General features: G+C 52.9%; 1 protein-coding gene across 1 annotated transcript in view; it reads right to left on the bottom strand.

Moving 5' to 3' along the window:
- Positions 1-20,154, bottom strand: part of EFCAB8 (EF-hand calcium binding domain 8) — a 47,254-nt gene that overhangs the window by 12,251 nt on the left and 14,849 nt on the right. The window contains exons 9-19 of the mRNA XM_070382025.1: positions 18,294-18,367; positions 16,047-16,177; positions 11,816-11,883; positions 11,343-11,494; positions 9,327-9,464; positions 7,862-7,975; positions 6,487-6,714; positions 5,207-5,277; positions 3,966-4,170; positions 2,915-3,127; positions 1,819-1,953 (exon numbers count right to left, since the gene is read on the bottom strand). Coding sequence (XP_070238126.1) covers positions 1,819-1,953; positions 2,915-3,127; positions 3,966-4,170; positions 5,207-5,277; positions 6,487-6,714; positions 7,862-7,975; positions 9,327-9,464; positions 11,343-11,494; positions 11,816-11,883; positions 16,047-16,177; positions 18,294-18,367 — 1,529 coding nt within the window. The remainder of the gene's footprint in view (positions 1-1,818; positions 1,954-2,914; positions 3,128-3,965; positions 4,171-5,206; positions 5,278-6,486; positions 6,715-7,861; positions 7,976-9,326; positions 9,465-11,342; positions 11,495-11,815; positions 11,884-16,046; positions 16,178-18,293; positions 18,368-20,154) is intronic.

The raw sequence follows: 20,154 nt of genomic DNA, 5'->3' as shown, positions 1-20,154 counted from the left end.
GATGAGATGGCTGGATGGCATCACTGACTCGATGGACATGAGTCTGGGTGAACTCCGGGAGTTGGTGATGGACAGGGAGGCCTGGCGTGCTGCGATTCATGGGGTCGCAAAGAGTCAGACACGACTGAACAACTGAACTGAACTGAAGGCTCAAACAAGATTTTTCTAAAGACCTGTACTCAACTCAGAATGATGCAGAAAACAAACTCGTTCCCCTTGATATATTTGTACAGTGAGATGCCAGGGTTCGGTCCCTAGTCCGGGAAGATTCTACATGCCGTGAAGCAACTCAGCCACACGCCACAACCACTCAGCCCGTGCTCTAGTCTCCAGGAGTCGGAACCACTGAAGCTGCGTGCCCTAGAGCCCACGCTGTGCAACAAGAGAAGCCTACGCAGTGAGAAGCCTCTGCTTACTGCATCTAGAGAAAGGCCTGTGCACAGCAATGGAGACCCAGAGCAACCAAAAATAAAACTAATTAACTAATTAAAAAAAAGTTAAAACCTCAATGTGACACCCTGAAGGCTGATGAGGTGAAAATATCTCCAAGACACAACAGGCAAAGGATTCATTTCCAGAACATATAGACAGCTCCAAGAAATTAACACAAAAAAGAATGGAAAAGGATATGAATATGCATTTATGCCACTGTCTTCAGTCTATGCAACTGTCTAACAAAAATACAAAAAGCTCAGCATCACAAATAACCAAAGAAATATCAAAAGACAATATTTTCCACGTATCAAACTGGCAGAAATGAAGACAAGGCTGATGTCTAGGACCGGCTTAGTGTGAGGACAAAGGCAGACTCATGTACTATTAAAGAAATGTAGATTTAAGAAAATAATTTTTTAACCTAACAAAGGAATAAGCTGAATCCAAATCACTAAGGAGAAAACATATCCATAATATAGTTAAATTTTAAAAGCAAATGCACGTAGCTATATAATTTAACATCACTTCCCTAAAAAAAAAAAAAGACAAAGCTAAACCAACCTTTTCATAGTGATTGCGACCACTGTTGGGGGATGAGACGGAGTACACAGTGAGAAACATGGACCTTTTATTTTTTGCTTTACACATATTTCTATTTTTTTAACCAATACTACTTTTTTAAGTTTTGGAGGGTTTTTTTAAGCCATGTTTTTAAAAACAGAGGAAAGCACATTCAGAACCTGAAGGAGAGAAGGTCCAGCCCTGGTAGCTCTCTGCTCCATTCCACAGGACCCAGTCCCACAGGACACTGCTCCCCTGTTCTTGAGTCCCAGAAACTGGGCCATGGAGCAGCCCTGCTGCAACCTACAGCTATTAATTATATTCTCATTGGGCTCATGGTAGGAGCCTAGGGGACCCATATAGAATTACCCTATTATTTCAGATTAAACCTGGAAGGGGCCTTAGAGGTCACCTTACCCAGGGGTGACAGCAGAGGGAGACGTGTCCAAGCTCAGAAAGGGGGAAGGTACAGGAGGAGGAAGAACAGAGATAACCCAATCCCCACTCACGCATCACGCAAAATTCAGGAGGGCATTTCACCAGTGGGTTCTGAACATGCCTCATCTCCTACCTCCCAGTCCAGCCCCCCAACCAGGAAGGAACACTGCTCCCCTCCCTGGACAGCCCCACACACTGGGGACACCCCCCAAATGGCAGCCCTGTAGCCAAGATCCTGAGCACTGCCATCACGTCCAACAGGCTTCTCCAGGTCCTGGGAGAACGAGGCTGGGCTCCCAGACCCCCAGGTGCCACATCTCCAGTCTGCATCCCAACTGTCCAGCCCCTGGCTCACAACCCAGCCCCTGCCTGAACATGGCCAACCTTCTCCACCGATGCATTGGACTGCAGCAACAGCTTCTTCTGGAAGTCTGCTTTTTTCCTTTCAGCCTCTTTGAGAGTTGAGTGTCTGTCAAGGGATAATCTTGACTGACTGAGGCTGCTAGCACTGAGAGGTTTCTGGAAAAAAAAAAAAAAATGGGCCTCCCAGTTCAGCTTGAGACAATCTCTGGGGAACAGAGACAGAGGCAAATGCTGAAAGAGTGGACACCTCCCCCCAAAAGATACAGCTGGGTGTTCAAAGGATCCTGGGCATAAAGACACTCCAACGCTGGAGAATCTCAGGTTTAAGTTACCGGCAGCTTCTGCTTTCAGGGCAGAGAGCACAGTTGGCTTCTGGGGAAGCCCCCTCCTTCATCCTGGGAAAGACACTCTGGCTAGAGGTGAGGATCAAGGGCTGTGTATGTAGTTATACAACCCTGACACTTCAAGGATGGTCTGAGAGCCTCAGAGTGACAGGTGTGCATGTATCCAGCAGATTATGTGGGTTGAGGTTCAGACTGCCCTGTGCCTCACAAGCTCTCTGTGTCTGGGGAAGGTGGGGTTTCTCACTGAGGCCCAGCTCTCCAGAATGGGAATTAGACTGCAGGTGCTGAGACAATCTGACTGGTCCCTCAAGCCTCTCACTGGAGATAACGGTCTTCGTGGCTGAGGGTCAGAGGCCAATGCACGCTGAGTCAGCAGGAGACAGTAGATACCCCCTGCTCTTCCTTCCAACTCCCCCGCTCCAGAACAGGGCTGTCAGACAAGCCTGGGGAGGTTAACCTGGGGCAGAGGCCAGGACTCAGAGGAGGAGGGAAGTGGTGGCTGCCTCTGGGCTTCAGACCCCCACAGCTCGTTCTCTGGGGCAGGAGGCATGGTGGCTCATCTTTGCCTGGGTGATGGGAGCCCAAGGACAGAGAAAGGCTTGAACTTCAGCTGTACCCTTGACCCTCGAGCCTGCAGACACTAGGTCTGTACTGGCCGTGCTCCTGGAAGAGACTGGGCCCAGGCCCGAGGCAGCAATGGGCCTAATCGGAAGGGACCCCACCCGGGCCTGGCCAAGGCGCCTCCTCGGGTGGTGGGGACATGGGGCGGCCACCTTCAGGGGCACCGGCTTGGCCGGCTCCTTGTCTCTGGGGTGTCTCATCACTGGAGGCGCCGACATCAGGTTCCGTCGCAGGTTGGCATCGACCATGGCCCTCGTGCGAAGGCCTGGGGGCTGTAGGTGCAGTTTGTAAGCCCACTTCTCCTGCTCGATGCAGGGCTTGCTGGGCCTGTGGCTATCGAACACACAGTCGTTCACATCCTTCACCTGTGCATGGGAGGGAGCCCCATGAGGCATTGCAGCGTCCCGGTTGGAAGGGAGGCCTCCCTGCCCAAAGCCAACACCACAGGGCCCTCCGGGTGTGTTGGGCTTGCTTCCCAGAAACCCTGTACCCTTAACGGCATTGAACCAAAGCTTAGAAGCCTGTCCCCGGGGCACCCACGGGCAGGGGACAGTGTCCAGGAAGGACTCGGTCTCCCCAACTGTAAGTGGACAGTGCTTCCCAAGTATTTTTGAAGTAGTTTTTAGTCTGAAGGGAAACTCCAAAGTGTAAAATACACAAAAAGCTGAAGCGTCCTGGAGAAGCTGCTGTAATAGCCTCTAAGCCTCTCTCCACAAGTTTGGAAAACTACTGGACAGGGTGACCCCAAAGGTCCCTTCCAGCTTTAATCCACAAAGATACAGTCATTCAGAGACTGTGGGGGCTTCCCAAGTCCTACCAAGAGCCCAGTGAGCCCAGAGCAGTAATCTGTAGTAGTGATGGGTCAATGTGAGCCACCTTCAAAGAGACAGTAATCTCCTCGGGAGACTAGGATTAGAGCCACAAGGCTCTGGAGTCAGACAGCCTGGATTTGGATCTATTACTTGATGGCTGTGTGACCTCAGGAGAGATACTTAACGTCTCTGTGCCTGTTTCCTCATGTGTCAAATGAGAATAATTATAAGAACTACCACCTACCTCCCTAGCTCCCAAACTCCTTCAGAACAAGTCACCATCACTCCGTTCCACCTCCCAGGGTGTCCCTGACCCACTCCCCAGCCCTACATGGTTCTGGCCCACAGCTAAGAGAGCACGAAGAAGACAGCATGCTTCTGCTGACTGTACCCTCTTGGGCAGCAAGGGCAAGGGGCTCTGAGAGGCGTTGAAATTGAGGATGGGCCTGAAGGTGCCGATGTTCCAGAACAGGATGTCCCCGTTGTAGGAGGAGGTGGCGATGAACTGGTTCTGGTACTTGGCCATGCTTAGGACATCCTCCGTGTGGAAGGTCTGCCAGTGGTGGCATAAGAGCACCGGCTTGATCTTGTGGAACCTGCACACGTGCCCGGAGGCAGGAGGGTGGAGCGCTCAGCCTTATTGGTATCCTGGGAGAAGAACATCCAAGCCTCTGGGATTCCAAGCTCTGACCCAGAGGAGGACCCCTCCAGAGGAGGCGTAGAGCAGAGTTGGAGTTCTGCCCGGCTGACTGCATTAACTGAGCATCTGCTATGTGCCTGCTGTAAAGGCCTGGTCCTAGGGGCTTCACATACACTAATCTTACAGATTCGCCCCCTTCAGACACCTGAGTAAGACCTCAGGCTGAAAGAAGGGGAAATCATGACCCTAGAAAGGCTCTCTGAAGAGGACGGGACCCTACACTTGCTATTCCTCTGCCTATAATGTCGCTCCTGTCCCCAGCCCCTCACTGCTTCTCTAAGACCTCTCCTGCTCACTCTTCAGATCCCACTCCACTCATGACACCTCAGATGACCCTTTTCTGATGGCCCCTGACACTAGATCAGATTTTGTCCCCTCCCCATAGAAACCTGTATTGTTTTTTTCATAGCACTGAACAGACTATCATTATAAATTAAGTTATTTGATTAGTGTCTGAGTTCCAGGAGGATGGAGACTTCATGTTCTTGCTTATATCCATTCCCAGCACCTAGTACAAAGCCTGTTGGCCTCATGGAGTGATGAATAAGTGGACAGATGAGAGGACGAAGCAGTAAACCTCACCCTGCACTAATTTCCTGCTTGGTGTTCCAGCCGCCAGCAACGTTAGGGATGGAGGAGCCCATCTTTAGTAAAGAAAGAAGGGCCAGCTGCCCTTACCCCCCACGTGCGCCCTGGCCACTGGCAGTGATTTCCGCGCTCAGTCATGTCCGACTCTTTGCAACCCTGTGGACTGTAGCCCGCCAGGCTCCTCTGTCCATGGAATTCTCCAGGCGAGAATACTGGAGTGGGTTGCCATTTCCTTCTCCAGAGGATCTTCCCATCCAAGGGATTGAACTCGGGTCTCCTACGTTGCAGGCAGATTCTTTACTGTCTGAGCCAAATCAGGGAAGCCCTGTACCCTGGCTACTCACGTGTAATAAGTGATTCTCTTACTCCATCCAGTCGTGTAGAACACTTTGTTCATGTGGACAATCCCACTAATCTATTGAAGAGGAAAGGAAACAGAACACTAAGGTACCTCAGAGAAAATGGCCCCAGGCCCCAAATGTCTTCCTAACCATACCAAGCAGGAAATCCAAACTCTCCATGATAATGAGACTTCCCCTAGCGGTGAAACCACTATATTTTTTTTCAGAGTGCTCTCACATCCCATTATCCATGTGATGGACCTGGAGGTGGCAGATTGGGTAAGTGTCCATGTCCATCTCATAGGGGACAGGAGGGAAGCCAAGGTCAAGCCTGGCTAAGGTCACACAACTGAGTCATAGGATCTGGACCAGTCCCTAATCCCTGGCTTCTTGGCCAAGTGCTCCTTCTGAGTTTCTTAAAGAACTGTGTCACAAGTTTGTAACAGGCTCAAGTCCCAAAGAGGAACTGCTGGCTTTGCACTTTGCCACAGCCACAGATCTTCCTCACAACCCTGGCAGGCATTTCCCAAACAGGGGTATGGGTGGCTCTGAATCACAGGACCCCACTGCCAACGATGCCACCTAAAGTCCTAAGATGTAGGGCACCTGTGTGCTCAGTCGCTCAGTCGTGTCTCTTTGCGATGCTATGGACTGCGCCCACCAGGCTCCTCTGTCCGTGAAATTCCCCAAGCAAAAATACTGGAGCAGTTTGCCATTTTCTATTTCAGGGGATCTTCCTGACCCAGGGATCAAACCCACTAACTCAGGACCTCCTGAGTCTCCTGCATTGGCAGGTGGATTCCTTACCACCGGAGCCACCTGGGAAAATCCTCCCAAGATATAAGATGAGAAGTGCTAACACACTAAAAGAGCAAGAGTAGCTGACATCTGAAGAACATTTGTGGAGGACAGGCCCTATTATCTATCTTCATTTTATTTATTAAGATTTTTTTTATGTGGACCATTTTTTGTCTTTATTGAATTTGTTACCATATTGCTTTTGTTTTATGTGTTGGGTTTTTTTTTTTTGGCCTCAAGGCATGTGGGATCTTGGCTCCCCAACCAAGGATCAAACCTCCACCCCCTGCAATGGAAGGTGAAGTCTTAACCACTAGACCTTCAGGGAAGTCTCAACTAGCTTCATTTTATGCACAAAGCCTCAGGGAGGCAAAAGCCAGGGAGTTTGTGTGCACAGCCTTTCAGGGAGACATGAAAAATAGCATGTGCTGGGGTCACAGGAGCTGTGAGGGGCCCCCAGGCCCCAGATGATGGGCCAGACTGACCTCTAACTGGTCCGCTTTGGGGAAGGTCAGCAGGCATTCGCCAACGCTGTAGTTCCACATCTTCACGGTGCCATCACGCAGACCCGTGAGCAGGCACCCCTCTGACTCATCCAGGGACATGGCGGTCAGCTCCACTTGCTGGTCACCCGTCACTGAGAACTCCATCAGCCTCCTGCCCGTCACGACCTCCCACACACTCACCATGCCGCTCAGACAGCCGCTCACCACCTGTGGGGGAGCACACAGCCAGGCCTCCTGGGGAGGGGAAGGCCCCCACTCCCAAGGGCAGCCGCCAGCTGGCATGACTGCTGGTAGCCCAGCCACCACTCAGTGTACCGAGAAGACAGGCACTCTGAGCCCTCCTGCTGCAGGACAACCCACTCTCGAAAACAGGCCTTCCTCTGCCCTGTGCAAACTGGCACAGTTCTTTTAGAAGGAACCGCTTTGGTGAAATCCCCTTTAACTCTGAAATGGAATTTATCAGAATCTTTCCAGAGAAAATCATACCAAATCCAGAAAAGACACTTACTGAAAAAGCATTAACATGGAGGATAGGAAAAAAACAACAAGAAATACACTAAAGGCCCCCTAAGCAGGGAAATGTTGGTTAAAGATAGGTCACCCCAACCTGAAGCAACATCACGACTGTGACGATGAAACAGCAACAGGGGATGTTCCTTCAGACTAACCTTCCCATTGAGAACATCTAGAAAAGCTAGATAAGGAGGGTTTTTTTAAAACTGGTTAAGGGCATTGAGAAGCCCTAAGGTATGAGGAGTGGTGGTGCCAGGAGCCAGAACGAGAGAGGGAAACCCAAAGAGGTAAGTGCTGGCCTCCCACCGCCAAGGCCACGTTGCAGCAGACAGAGCCGCCCTACCCAGAGCCCCAGCCAGGAAATGGGTACCAGTGAGAGGGGGCAGAGGGCCCAGGAGCCCCTGCTGTCCCCACACTTCAGAATCTACATGCCTAGTTGCTCTGCCCAATGCAGAGGTCTCTGCTCAGGACCACAGCCTGGGCCTCCCTCCCCTTCCATAACAAAGCTGAACCACGGTTTCCCTGGAAATGACCTCCAGGGGCAACACCCACCCCAGGATCCTCAAAGAGCAGCCCACACCCCGTGTTCCATCACACACAGCGGAAAGAAGGCTGCCCAGAGCTGACCTGGGGTGGTAGCCAGGGGCACACAGGCTCAGAGGAGTTTGGTGACCCAGTGGCCACTTGGTGGAGCTCCGGTCTCCCCCAGGGCAACCCTTGTGCAAGACAGCTGCTCGCCGACCTCCCGCTGCCCATACCACCACCCAAGCTCTGAGAGTCCTGCCCCACCCCGCCCCCTGTGCCTGCTGCCAGCCCTAGAGATAAGCTGCTGCCCACTGACCTGCTTGAAAACCTTGCTGTAGAGGACGGCGCACAGGGGCGTGCTGTAAGTCGTGGTCTTCTCCTCTGCTCTCCCAGGCCCCTGCGTCTCCAGGTACCCTTTCAGGATTCCAATCTGTAGGGGAGGAGGTGCAGACAGTTGGACAGTCAGAAGGGCCCGCTGTCAGTGACTGGCCCCAGGGAGAAACTTCCAGTAAACCAAGACACCAAGACATCCTCAACCGCATGTAGGCTTACTGACAGCTCACCCCAAATCCATGCCCCCACTTCCTGAGATCAGAGCTTCCAAACCCTAGAGCTCCTACAACCCCAAAGCACAAATCCAAGTCCCTTTTATAACTTCTGAAAAGCATAACGCCTCGATCTGGTGTTCCCTCCTCCAGGAAGCCTTCCCTGACTGCCTTAGCCTCCAGCCAGGCTCGGGATCCTTTCTCTGTGCTCCATGAGGCACCCAGCACACATCTACATATAATGCACAGCATTTTCTATTAAAATTATCTGTTATGCTACTCCCCCATGAGTTCCTTGAGGGATGGGCCAGTGCCTAATTAATATACTCTCTGCTTTGAAATGAAATTCAAAGGTCTGTTGAATTCAACAATCGCTGACAGCCGTCCTGACACTCAGCAGAGGGGAAGGAACCCACCAACTCCCTTCTCAGGACACCTGCCATCTGGGAGAGTCAGCCAACGGCACAAGGACACTGAGTGTGTCAGCTGGCCAACAGAGGGAAGAAGAGCCATGTAGGGCTACCACTTCCTCTCAACCACAGGTGACACCCTCGTCTCCCTTTCTGGATCGAACCTCTTCTACTGGCTGCCAAGCATCCCTATAGCCCCCTAACTTCCATCTTGTCACATCGCTGCCCCCTCCCGCACTGGCACCATGGACAGTCAGCCCTTTGTGCTTCTCCCAGGCTGTCCCACCCTGAGGGGTTCAGGGCAGACCTCACATGGGCACCAGCTGAGTCACGGCTCACAGGCAGGCTTCACGGCAGGTCCCCCCAGGTTCTCTCCTTCACAGGGACTGCTCGGGTGTGGGTGTGGGCCCTGCCCTCCTGGGGTTCATGATTTGGCAGGAAAGACAGTCATGTAATCATGACAGGACAGAGTCATAAGGGCTGTGATCCAGGCCAGGCAAAGGAGCTTGGAGTGAAGGCTTCTAACCTAGCCTGGGGGTCAAGGCGGGCTTCCAGAAGGAAGGACTGGAGGAGGCAAAGGTCAAGAGAGCAGCAAGAGCAACATAGAGGGTGACCACTGGGGGCCTAGAAGCAGTCCTCCAGGAAATCGCAGGGGATAGCACTTTGAGGGCCAGGCCACAGAGCCCAGCAGCTTTGTCCTCATGGCATAAAGCAGTCTCGGTCAGGACAGGATGTGACCACCCCTCAGTGTCCTGTGGGTCAGCAGACCATGGCCCCTCCCCTCCTCGTGCAGCCGTGGCCCGCCTCCCTCCCGCACAGCACTCACTGAATAGGTGCTGCAGATGAGCGAGTTGTCCTCTTTGTGGAAGTAGATGCTGGTGATGGGGCAATGTCCCAGGGCAAAATGCTTCCCGCAGAAGGACTGAAGACACTGGTAGTCTTGCATGTCCCACACGCGAATATTCTGGGGGTGGGAAATCAGCAGAGAGGTCAAGAGTGGGTTCTCAGGGATGCGGCTGGCCCGAGGCCTGGGGGTGCTCCTGGGAGCACAGCCACCACGCTGTCACTGCCACAGACCACAAGCCCATGACAGAGACACTGTGCGTGTATGCTTGGTCGCTCAGTCATGTCTGACTCTGTGCGACCCCATGGACTGTAGCCTGCCAGGCTCCTCTGTCCATTGGATTTCCCAGGCAAGAATACTGGAGTGGATTGCCATGCCTTCCTCTGTGGGACCTTCCCTATCTAGGGATCAAACCCACATCCCTTACATCTTCTGCATTGGCAGGCAGGCTCTTTACCACTAGCTCCACCTGGGAAGCCCAGAGACATCGTTCAGTTCAGGTTCAGTTCAGTCACTCAGTTCAGTTGCTCAGTCGTGTCTGACTCTTTGCAACCCCATGGACTGCAGCATACCAGGCTTCCCTGGCCACCACCAACTCCCGAAGTTTACTCAAACTCATGTCCATTGAGTCAGTGATGCCATCCAACCATCTCATCCTCTGTCGTCCCCTTCTCTTCCTGCCTTCAATCATTCCCAGCATCAGGGTCTCTTCAAATGAGTCGGTTCTTGGCATCAGGTGGCCAAAGTATTGGAGTTTCAGCTTCAGCATCAGTCTTTGCTTATGGTCACATGAGGCAACTGAGCCATACACACCACTCCCAGTCTCCTCCTCCCCAGACGTCTACCCTGCTTGAGCACCTGCTGCTCATCAGCTGAGGATGGAGACCTCACCAGGCAGCCCATGCCCCCTAGACACGCAGCTCCCACCCCGGCATCCCTCCAGTAAAGCCAGGCAGGGCACAGACAGAACTGCCAACTTAGTTGCCCAAAAGGCCAGCCTGTTCCCCTGGCTTCCTCCCAGGTTACGGAAGTGTCCCCAGAGGGCCCGTGGAAGTTCCTGTGGGACACTCCTCACCCGGGGGCATCGGCAGCAAACCGGACAGGGCAGGGGCTTGAATCCACGGACCCATCCACATCCTGGCTCCACTCATCGCTGACCATGAGTGTCTGTTTCCATCTCCCCACCCCTCCAGTCTCAGAGTCTCCATCAGAGGGGATGATGCCCAGCTCCTGGTGCTGCCAGCAGCATTCCAGACAATAAGAAGTGTGGGGTGTGCTGGGGAGCATGTCCTGGTGACCCAAGGGCCCTGCCTGCTCCTGATCTACCGAGTCCCAGAAGACACAAACTTGTCCCCTGCAGGAAGACACCTGGGACTGTTGACGTGCAGTCCCCAGTAGGTGGGGAGAGATCCTGAACCCATAGCTCAGAGGAGCAGAGTAACGGACCTGAGCAGAGGAGCTGGGGCATTTGAGAAAGGTCCAGCCAGAGCAGGCAAGCGAGGTCACTGGGAGAGCTGAGAGCAGCAAATCTGGGTCTGGGGGAGGGGAAAGGCTCACCTGTGTTGTACACCTACTATGTGTCAGTCCGGCCACTGCTCCTTTACCAGCTGCCCTCCTCTAAACCACTCAACAGCCATTCTCTGGATGAGGAGACTGAGACCCAGTTAAGCGAAGGGCCCCGCCCAGGACCACAAACCACGTAGCCAGGCTGGGCCACATGGAAAGCAGCTCTAGTGGGCTGCTCAGAGCTGGGCTCAGGCTTCTATTGTGGTGGGGGGTGAGGTGGTCAGAGACCCATGGTGCCACCTGGGGTACCCCCCTCTAGGCCTTTGGGCAGGGGTGGGACCATGGGCAGGGAGGTGCCACCATTCCCTGAGCCTCTCCAACTGGCAGCCCCCTGGCTGGCTGAGCTAGCTCATTATCAATGGGCCAGCATCTTTGGGAAACGGGAACTTATGGGCCGGGGGGCGTCAGGGCTGGGCTCCCCCAGGGTGACACCTTGTCCTTGGAGACGCTGAGGAGGATGCTGCTGTCCTTGCTGTTCACAACGATGTGTGTCACCGAAGTCTGATGCCCCTTCATCATCCACACGGGCTTTCTTGAGAAGAAGGGGTTCCACAGGCGGATGAGGGGGTCATAGCCACCAGTCACTGGAGTTGAAAACCGTGTATCAGCCACTAGGGGCTTGTGCTGGGACCTTGTCCTGGACAGGCCTCAGACTCCGGCCAGATGACAGCTGCTGTTACGACCCATACCTGCCCTCCCCACCCCATCCCCTCCACCACCAAGCCAAGCAAGCCCGTGTCACCACTCCACCCCAGGTGCCCATGAGCGGGCACCGGAGCTGCCAGAGGCCAGATGCCAGATGCCACGAGGCCTCCCCCTCAACTCTAATAGGTCGCACACCCTCAGCAGCCCTCACCCTCATTCTGCCAGACCAGCACCTTCCACATGATACAAAGGTTACTTACCCAGGACGTTCTTGTCTGGGCAGTAATCGAAGCAAAGAATCCCTTTTCTCAAATTCAGCACGGACACCCTACAACAGCAAAGGAGGCAGGGGTTCCGGGAAGGTCAGGGAGAAAGTCAAGCCCAATGGCCTCACAGGCCCCAGAGCCCTAGAAGCTCTGTGCCTTTGCGCGTGCTATTCCCTCATGTCCACACATCCTGCCCCACCAACTCTTTCTATTCAAACTCTCCCTTCAAAACTCAACTCTAGGCCTTTACTGGTGGCACAGTGGATAAGAATCATCCTGACAACGCAGGGGGTATGGGTCGATCCCCAGTCCAGGAAGATCCCACATGCTGTGGAACAACTAAGCCCGTGCGCTGCAACTACTGAGGCCCGTGCACCTCCAGCTTGTACTCTGCAATAAGAGAAGCCCCTGCAACGAGATGCTCCCGCACTGCAGTGAAGAGCAGCCCTCACTCACAGCAACTAGAGAAAGCCCGCACATAGCAATGAAGACCCAGCACAGCCATAAGTAAATGAACTCAACTCCAGCATGTTCTCAACCAAACTTGGCCCTGAACTGCTCCTCTGCCACTACCCGGGGGCCTAAGCCTGGTTATCACCGTAGAGGCTCCCTCTCCTGAATTCCCATTATTCAGCCGAGCCCCAAATCCTCTTTGCCCACATCCCACCAGGGCCCAGGCCCCCTTCACTTCTGTATCAGCCTCCTGGGGTGGGGGGCTCTTAATCTCCTGCCTTTCTGCCACTTCCCTGTGCTCCCCACTCCACAGCCAGAAGGATTCCTCTAAAACTCAAAAGTTCAAGAAAAGCATATGAAATATCTGTGTTGTCAAACCAGATATATCTCCCTCCACACTGAATGTATGCAAAGAAATATTCTGGAAGAACTGTCACAAAATGTTACTAGAAATTATTTCAGGCTGATTCACCCATCTATTCAAGGAAGGTTTCCCAGTTCCTATGCCCTTCCAGGATGAGCAGACAGGATGCTCCTGCCTTCACTGGAGCTTCCCTTCTAGAGGAAAACCACTGAGAGAGTAAAGAATAGAGAGACAAGGAAATGGGCATGTACACATCATGGCAAGTCCTGCAGGGAAATAAACAGACCGCTGGAGGAGACCAGGTCTGCAGGAGACTTCTGTGTGGAGAAGAGATTGGAAGGTCAGGGTATGACTCAGGGAAGAAGTCCACAAGGCCACTCCAGAGGCAGAATTTGGGTTGACAGTGCCAGCCCCACCTGCAGAGGCCATGCCCCAAGAGGGCATCACCTAACTCACTGGAAAAGACCCTGATGCTGGGAAAGATTAAAGGCAGGAGGCGAAGAGGATGACAGAGGATGAGATGATTGGAAGGCATCATGGACTCAATGGACATGAGTTTGAGCAAGTTCCGGGAGTTGGTGATGGGCAGGGAAGCCTGGCGTGCTGCAGTCCGTGGGCTCGCAGCACTGAACTCAACTGAGAGACTGAACAAGAGCAGTCAATGGTGTCACCTGCTGGCCAGGGTGTGTACTGCACTCACACATGAAGAAACGGGGTATGTGCACATGTGTATAACTATATATTCTGCAACCCACCCCTAAAATAAATCTCGATGTCCACTCCTGGCGGACTCCAGGCCACCATCGTGTGTGCCCTGAATTAATACAATGGCATCCTTACTGGTGTCCTTATTTCCCCTCCTGCCCATATACAGCTTCCCTCTTAGCTCAGTGGGTAAAGAATCTGCCTGCAATGAAGGAGACCCGGGTTAATTCCTGGGTCAGGAAGATCCCCTGGAGAAGGAGACAGCAACCCACTCCAGTATTCTTGCCTAGAGAATCCCATGAACAGAGGAGCCTGGCAGGCTGCAGTCTATGTGTTCACAAGAGTTGGACACGACTTAGCGACTTATACCACCACGACCACCACTTGCAACAGAGCAGCCAGAATGATGCTCTGCATGTCAGACCACACCATTCCTCTGCCCAGAACCATCCTAGAAACCTTGCCCATATCTAATTCCAAATAATAATAAAAAGATGTTTTTGAGACACTTGGGTAAAGATTAACTTGGATAGTACTAGGAATATTAAAGTGTTAGTTGCTCAGTTGTGTCCAACTCTTTGCAACCCCATGGACTGTAGACCACCAGGCTCCTCTGTCTATGAGATTTTCCAGGCAAGAATACTGGAGTGGGTAGCCATTCCCTTCTTAAGGGGAATCTTCTCAACCTAGGGATCAAACTTAGAAAGCATTATACTATTTCTCTACTTCTATTTGTTTAAAATCTTTCATAAAAGGAAAAATGTTTCAAAAACAAAACAAACAAACAAAAAAAAAACCAGGCAGACAGGACCAATGCAGGCCTGGGGGCAGGAACATGCTTGAACCACGAGGGGGCCAGTGTGGCTAGAGTGGGAAGGCAGCAGGGCCAGCCACCGAGGCCCTCGTGGCCACAACGCAGTAATCCCCATGACAGCCTCCTGCCACTGAGACCCAATAAAACAAGAAGCTGAATGAAAGACATATCACCAACATGAGGTAATACTCCCACCAAATCAGAGGAACCAAACAGACAAACCAGCTCCAAGCAAAATGCCACCACACCACTCCACTCAAAGCACAAAGGCAAGATAGAAGCCTCCCCATCACCTCAGGCATATGCTCCCCTCCTCCAGCCTAGAGTTAGTTCCAGGACTTGAGGACTGGATAAGGGAGCGGGGAGAGGAGGGGGCCCCACAAGATTCCAGATTCATTTATGTTTGAATCTTCTTTACGTATATACATATACCTGTATGACTAACAGCTGATTTTATTTTCTTGGCTGCACAACGCAGTTTGTGGGATCTTAGCTGTTCAATCATGGATGAAACCTGGGCCCTCAGTAGCGAAATCGTGGAGAAGGCAATGGCACCCCACTCCAGTACTCTTGCCTGGAAAATCCCATGGATGGAGGAGCCTGGTAGGCTGCAGTCCATGGGCTCGCTAAGAGTCGGACACGACTGAGCGACTTCACTTTCACTTTTCAGTTTCATGCATTGGAGAAGGAAATGGCAACCCACTCCAGTGTTCTTGCCTGGAGAATCCCAGGGACGGAGGAGCCTGGTGGGCCGCCGTCTATGGGGTCGCACAGAGTCGGACATGACTGAAGCGACTTAGCAGCAGCAGCAGCAGCAACCACTGGACCACAAGGGAATTCCTAACAGTTTATTTTCAAAAAAAAAAAAAGACAACAGAAGAAAATATTCCCTCTGGGGTAAAGGAATCAAACATGAAGGAAATATATTAGAACTGTCTCCAAAGAATTAGTGTGGCCAACTACCGAACACAGGCCACGTACAGTGCTCACTCACGTAAGCCTTGAGGTAAGTGAAGGGCTATTATCGTCCCCTTTGAGAACAGGAGGAAACTGAGGTTCACAGAAGTAAAGCAACCCACATTCATCCCTTCACTCAGAAAACATTTTTCTGACTGTCTCATTCTACGTGCCAGCCTTTGTGCTGAATTTTGTGTATAGATTGGTGGATAAAAGAGACCTTACATTTTTGCTGCTGGTGGCAATGCCAGAATGATTAAAACCAGACTCCATAAAAGTTCTCATCGCAGGAAAGGAAAAAAGGAACGTGTAACTGTGTGTGGTGATAGATGTTAACTAGACTTACTGTGATCATCTCACAATACATGTGTTTAGTCACTCAGTCATGTGCAATTCTTTGGGACCCCATGGAGCGTAGCCCGCCAGGCTCCTCTGTCCATGGGATTCTCCAGGCAAGAGTACTGGAGGGGGTTGCCCTGCCCTCCTCCAGGGGATCTTCCCAACCCAGGAGTCGAACCCAGGTCTCCCACATTGCAGGTGGATTCTTTACTGACTGAGCCACCAGGGAAGCCCTCACAAATTATATATGAGTATCAAATCATTCTATTGCACACCTGAAACTTAATATAATATTATATGTCAATTTTCAAAACTGACAATCTCAAATTTTAAAAATGAAAAACAGACTCCAGAGCCCATATTCCAGCCACCACAGCCCACTGTTGGCTCTTAGGACATACAGTGATTCTTTGTACCCAGCCTGATCCACAGGCCTCTGTACTGCCCACAGGAGATGCCACTGTCCTGGAGGCAGGCCACCTCTCAGCAGGGACGGCCATGTGTGGCTGAACTGAAGCTGGCATCTCAGAGTCAGTGTCACCACCCACCCTCTCCAGACCCACCACCTCCACCTGGAGATGGGTGCCCCTTACTTGAGGCTGTCTGGGACTTTGGATGGCAACACTGTCAGCACCAGAGAGGACTTGTCAATGGCTGAACAGGAGGCCACCAGGTTCAGCTGGGGGATGAACTTGACCTGTTGACACCAGTTGAGGTGGAGAGCCTGGAAAGAGAGCGATGGTGGTGGAAGACCCAACTCAAGCACAGTCGTCCAGGCCCAGCCCCACCTCGTCCAGGCCCAGCTCCCAGAAAGTGGCAGAGATCGGGGGCTGGAAGGGCCAGGAGATCCTGAGTCTAGTGCTAGTGATCAAGGCTCTGGCAAAGTGCTCCGGCCCCGCAGTTCTAGCCCAGGTAATGCGACCAGGACAGTATGGCCACCAGTTGTCAATGGAACAGGTGAGAAGCACTGAAATCTCCTGTCACGTGAACTCTTATTTATAGATCAGAGGACAGGCTAGGTCAAGTGCATACTAATACCATTCTCTGTGGCCCCATCCCAAGGTGGGAGGCAGGATGGGTCCAAGTCTGCCTAGTCCACAGTCCCTGTCATCCACCCTCATCCCTAGTCGACAGGGAACCAGCGCTCCCCTACACCCGCCTTGTGTTTGTCAGGATGAGGTATGCAGAACACGAGGATGTTATCTGGTGCAACTTGGGTGGAAAAAAGGCTGCAACCCACAGGCCAAGGGCATGGCCTAGCTGGATGCACTCTGAGGTCTGGCCCTATGCTTGGCCTTCCAGTTAGGAGATTTTCCTCTCCAGGACAAAAATGGACAAGGTGACTGGAGGGGTCGTCAGGCACTGAGCTGGGTCTCACATGCGCTGTTTCACCAAGTGCCTGTCACGGTCAAGGCTGGAGGATGATTTGATTACCAGTGGCTGACGAAGCGAGCAGTCATGCCTGCGTAACGAAGCCGCCATAGAAACCCAAAAGGATGGGATTCAGAAAGCTTCTGGGCTGGAGAACGCGTACAGGGAGAGTGGGGACCCAGACAGGGATGGGAGCTCCACACCCACTTCTGCCGTGCCTTCTGCATCTCTGCCACCTGGCTGTTCCTAAATTACATCTTTTTATTTAAAACAAAAACAACGGTGATCTAGTGAAGTAAAACGTTTCTCGAAGTTCTATGAGCTACTCTGGCAAATTAATCGAACCCAAGGAGGGCAGTCATGGGAACCTCACTTATGCCGGTGGGTCAGAATCACAGGTGACAGCCTGAACTTGCACTTGGCATCGGAAGTGGAGGGCAGTCACGTGGCATCGGAAGTGGAGGGCAGTCACGTGGGACCCTTAACCTGCAGGGTCTGAGGCTATCTTTGGGTAGACAGTGTTAGGATTGAGCTGAATTGTAGGAAAGCCAGCTCATGTCAGAGAACAGCTCAGAGGCATGGGAGAAAAACAGTCATCGTGACAGGCGCCACAGTCCTATATGCCAGGGGGTACCCGACCTCCAGGACCTAATGCCTGATGATCTGAGGTGGAACTGATGTAATAATAATAGAAATAAGGTGCACAATAAATGAAATGCACTTCAATCACCCTGACACCATCCCCTACCCCAGTCAATGGAAAAACTGTCTTCTATGAAACCATTCCCTCATGCCAGGTTGGGGACCACTGCTATCAGCACTGCAGCGCAGGGATGAAGGCAGAGGTGGATGGCAAGCAGGGCTGTGCTAGGCTGGCTGCTTAGGACCCAAAGCAAACAGAGGGGTGCGTACAGTAAGTGGGGGGAGAACACAGTAGCCTAAAGGAATGGCATGTGCCAAGGCCCTGCAGTGCCAAGGGCTTCGCACTCAGAGAACAGCAGTTTGCTGGCATTTCTGTGGCAGAGTGAGGAGAAGCAAGGTAGAAAGCAAGACCAGAAACAAGCCAGGGGCCAGAGCCCTTCCGTCCTGATGGTCGTGGGGTGCACTTGAGACTTTGTTCAAACAGGACAGCTACTGGGATTTTGAGCAAATGAGTGACCTGACTGTATTTCTAGCTCATGATTCTTTAAGTTGCTGAATGCAGAAAGCACCATATGGAGAAAGGAATTGGGCAATGGTGAGAAGCCACCCAGGAGGGGCCGCAAGGAAGGTGTTGAGAGAGACCAGCCTCGCCTGGGGATTCTGCAGAAAGAGCTGGCGGGATCCAGCAGGTGCCTCCACCCCCTTCCCCGGGGACCATTGCCTAACGCCACAGACCCAAGGGCAGATCCACCTGCTGTATTTATTTCTGAGTGGTACATGTGTACAGCTAGTTACCATGGAAACAGCCAAGGAAAGAGCCCCCTTACCTTCAGCCGGTAACTTCTATACATAGGGGACTTCTCACTTAGAAGCCTCCGGGTAGAAACGTTGATCCAGTTATCTGATAGGGGAGAAAATCAAGGCCCAGGTCACCAGGTCTTCCCATTTGCAGGACAAACAAGACCTCAAGAGCAAGACCCCTTGAGCTGGTTTGCAACTCCCATGCATCTCAAAAGGCTTTCCCATACAAATGCTCGCTCAAGCTTCCCTGTGTCCTGGCAAGTTCAGTGCAGACACTGAACTTGGCACCCAGGAAACAGACCTGAGCCAATAAACACTGCTGCTCAGAGTCCCCCTGTCAGCCCCTGGCAGAGCTGGAGCCAGATTTTGGAGACTCAACTCTCCCCTGTTGAGTCTCCATTAGAGAGCTCGGACTCTGCAGGAGCGGAGAATGAACTGAGATCCTGGGCTCTTATTCATTCTGAAAACAGTCATTTGGGAGTTTGTCATTCTGCTTCAAACTACATGCCCCATCTTGTCTGGCAAATACAAGTTCCAAGAAGAAGTTGCATGCATGCGTCGTAAAGCAAGCATGTCTGGAGCCTGCATGGTGAGCATAGCCCTGCCCCCACTTTCTCTCCTTCCACCTCTAGCAAATCCATGAACTGAATGTGCTCATCCCCATTTGAATAAGGGAACCGAGGCACAGAGAGGTTCAGCCGCGGGGTCCAGGTCACACAGAGCTGGTCTGTCCAGCCCCTCCCAAGTCCGCGCACTGCTGGATGCCCCTTCTTGTTTGTCCCCGGCCCTCAGGCAGCATGTGACATGGAAGGACTCCCATCCAACACTCCAGCCTCATCCGCCTCCCTTCCAATTTCCTGTCCACCACTCAGCTCAAAGACCACCACAGCCTCCTGTGCCAATCTGCAGGGTGGCATAGTGACCAGGGTGGGCTGGCTCAGGACAGGGTGGGCACCAGGGGTAGAGGCTGATGAGGCAGGCACATGGGGTGCCAGACCCCTTCTGCGTCCAGGGCAGGACCCGTCTTCTGCCTGGCTGGTAGTGAATGCTGCCCAACAAGCTAGGCAGGAGGTGTCACCAAGGCCTGGGAGCCCCTGGAGAGAGGAGAGACCCGCTCAGAAACTCCGGAAGGCCAAGAGGCCGCTCTGGAATCCTGGATGGAGGGGAGCCAGTGTTCCTGGGGGCTGGGGCCCCTAGTGGCCTCCGCCTCCTCTAGATGGACGTGGAGCAGCCTGAAGGACTGCCACTGCGGGTCGAAGCCTCGATCCTGGGCAGGGTCCAGCTCAGACAAGCCCGGACAGCCCCAGGCTCCGAGGCCGTGGGATCCCTTGCCGCTTGGCAGAGCATCCCCAAACAGCACCCTCCAACATTTAGTCAGCTTGAGATACAGCCCAGCAAGAGGTTCAGGTGCCAGCTCTGGGGCAGACTGCCTGCCTGGGATCTCAGTCGTCACTGTGGGGCCTGTGCAAGCCTTCACCCCCTTTACCCTCCCCTGCTCCTCCCTTAACAGACTGTGACAACATCAGCCCCTCCTGGCACAGGTAAACTGTAGGAGGTGACGTGCTCAGCCCCCGAGGGCTCGGTGAAGGTCACGTGCTGATTCATGCTGTGGAGCTGGGCTTTCCTCCAGGCCCTGCAGAGCCCACCTTCAGGGCAGCCCCTCAGCTCCACCCTACTCCCCACCTACAGGCAGCTCCCAGCCATGGGGAGCAGAACTCTGCTCACACAATGAAGGAAGCATGCCCTTGTCCCAGAGCCCAGAGGGGTCACTCAGCTGCCACAGGTTTTTTCTCCCTAGGATGAGAAGGGTTCTGAAGACTCCCTGTTTCAGCCCCCGAACCAGCCCTCACAGGCACAATTTCCCACCTTCAGAGGGACTGCCTGTCT

The sequence above is a fragment of the Bos mutus genome, chromosome 13, assembly GCF_027580195.1.
Source record: "Bos mutus isolate GX-2022 chromosome 13, NWIPB_WYAK_1.1, whole genome shotgun sequence".
In the NCBI taxonomy this organism is placed as follows: domain Eukaryota; kingdom Metazoa; phylum Chordata; class Mammalia; order Artiodactyla; family Bovidae; genus Bos; species Bos mutus.
Note: the sequence above shows the minus strand (reverse complement) of the source record. Positions and strands in the feature narration are given on the sequence as shown.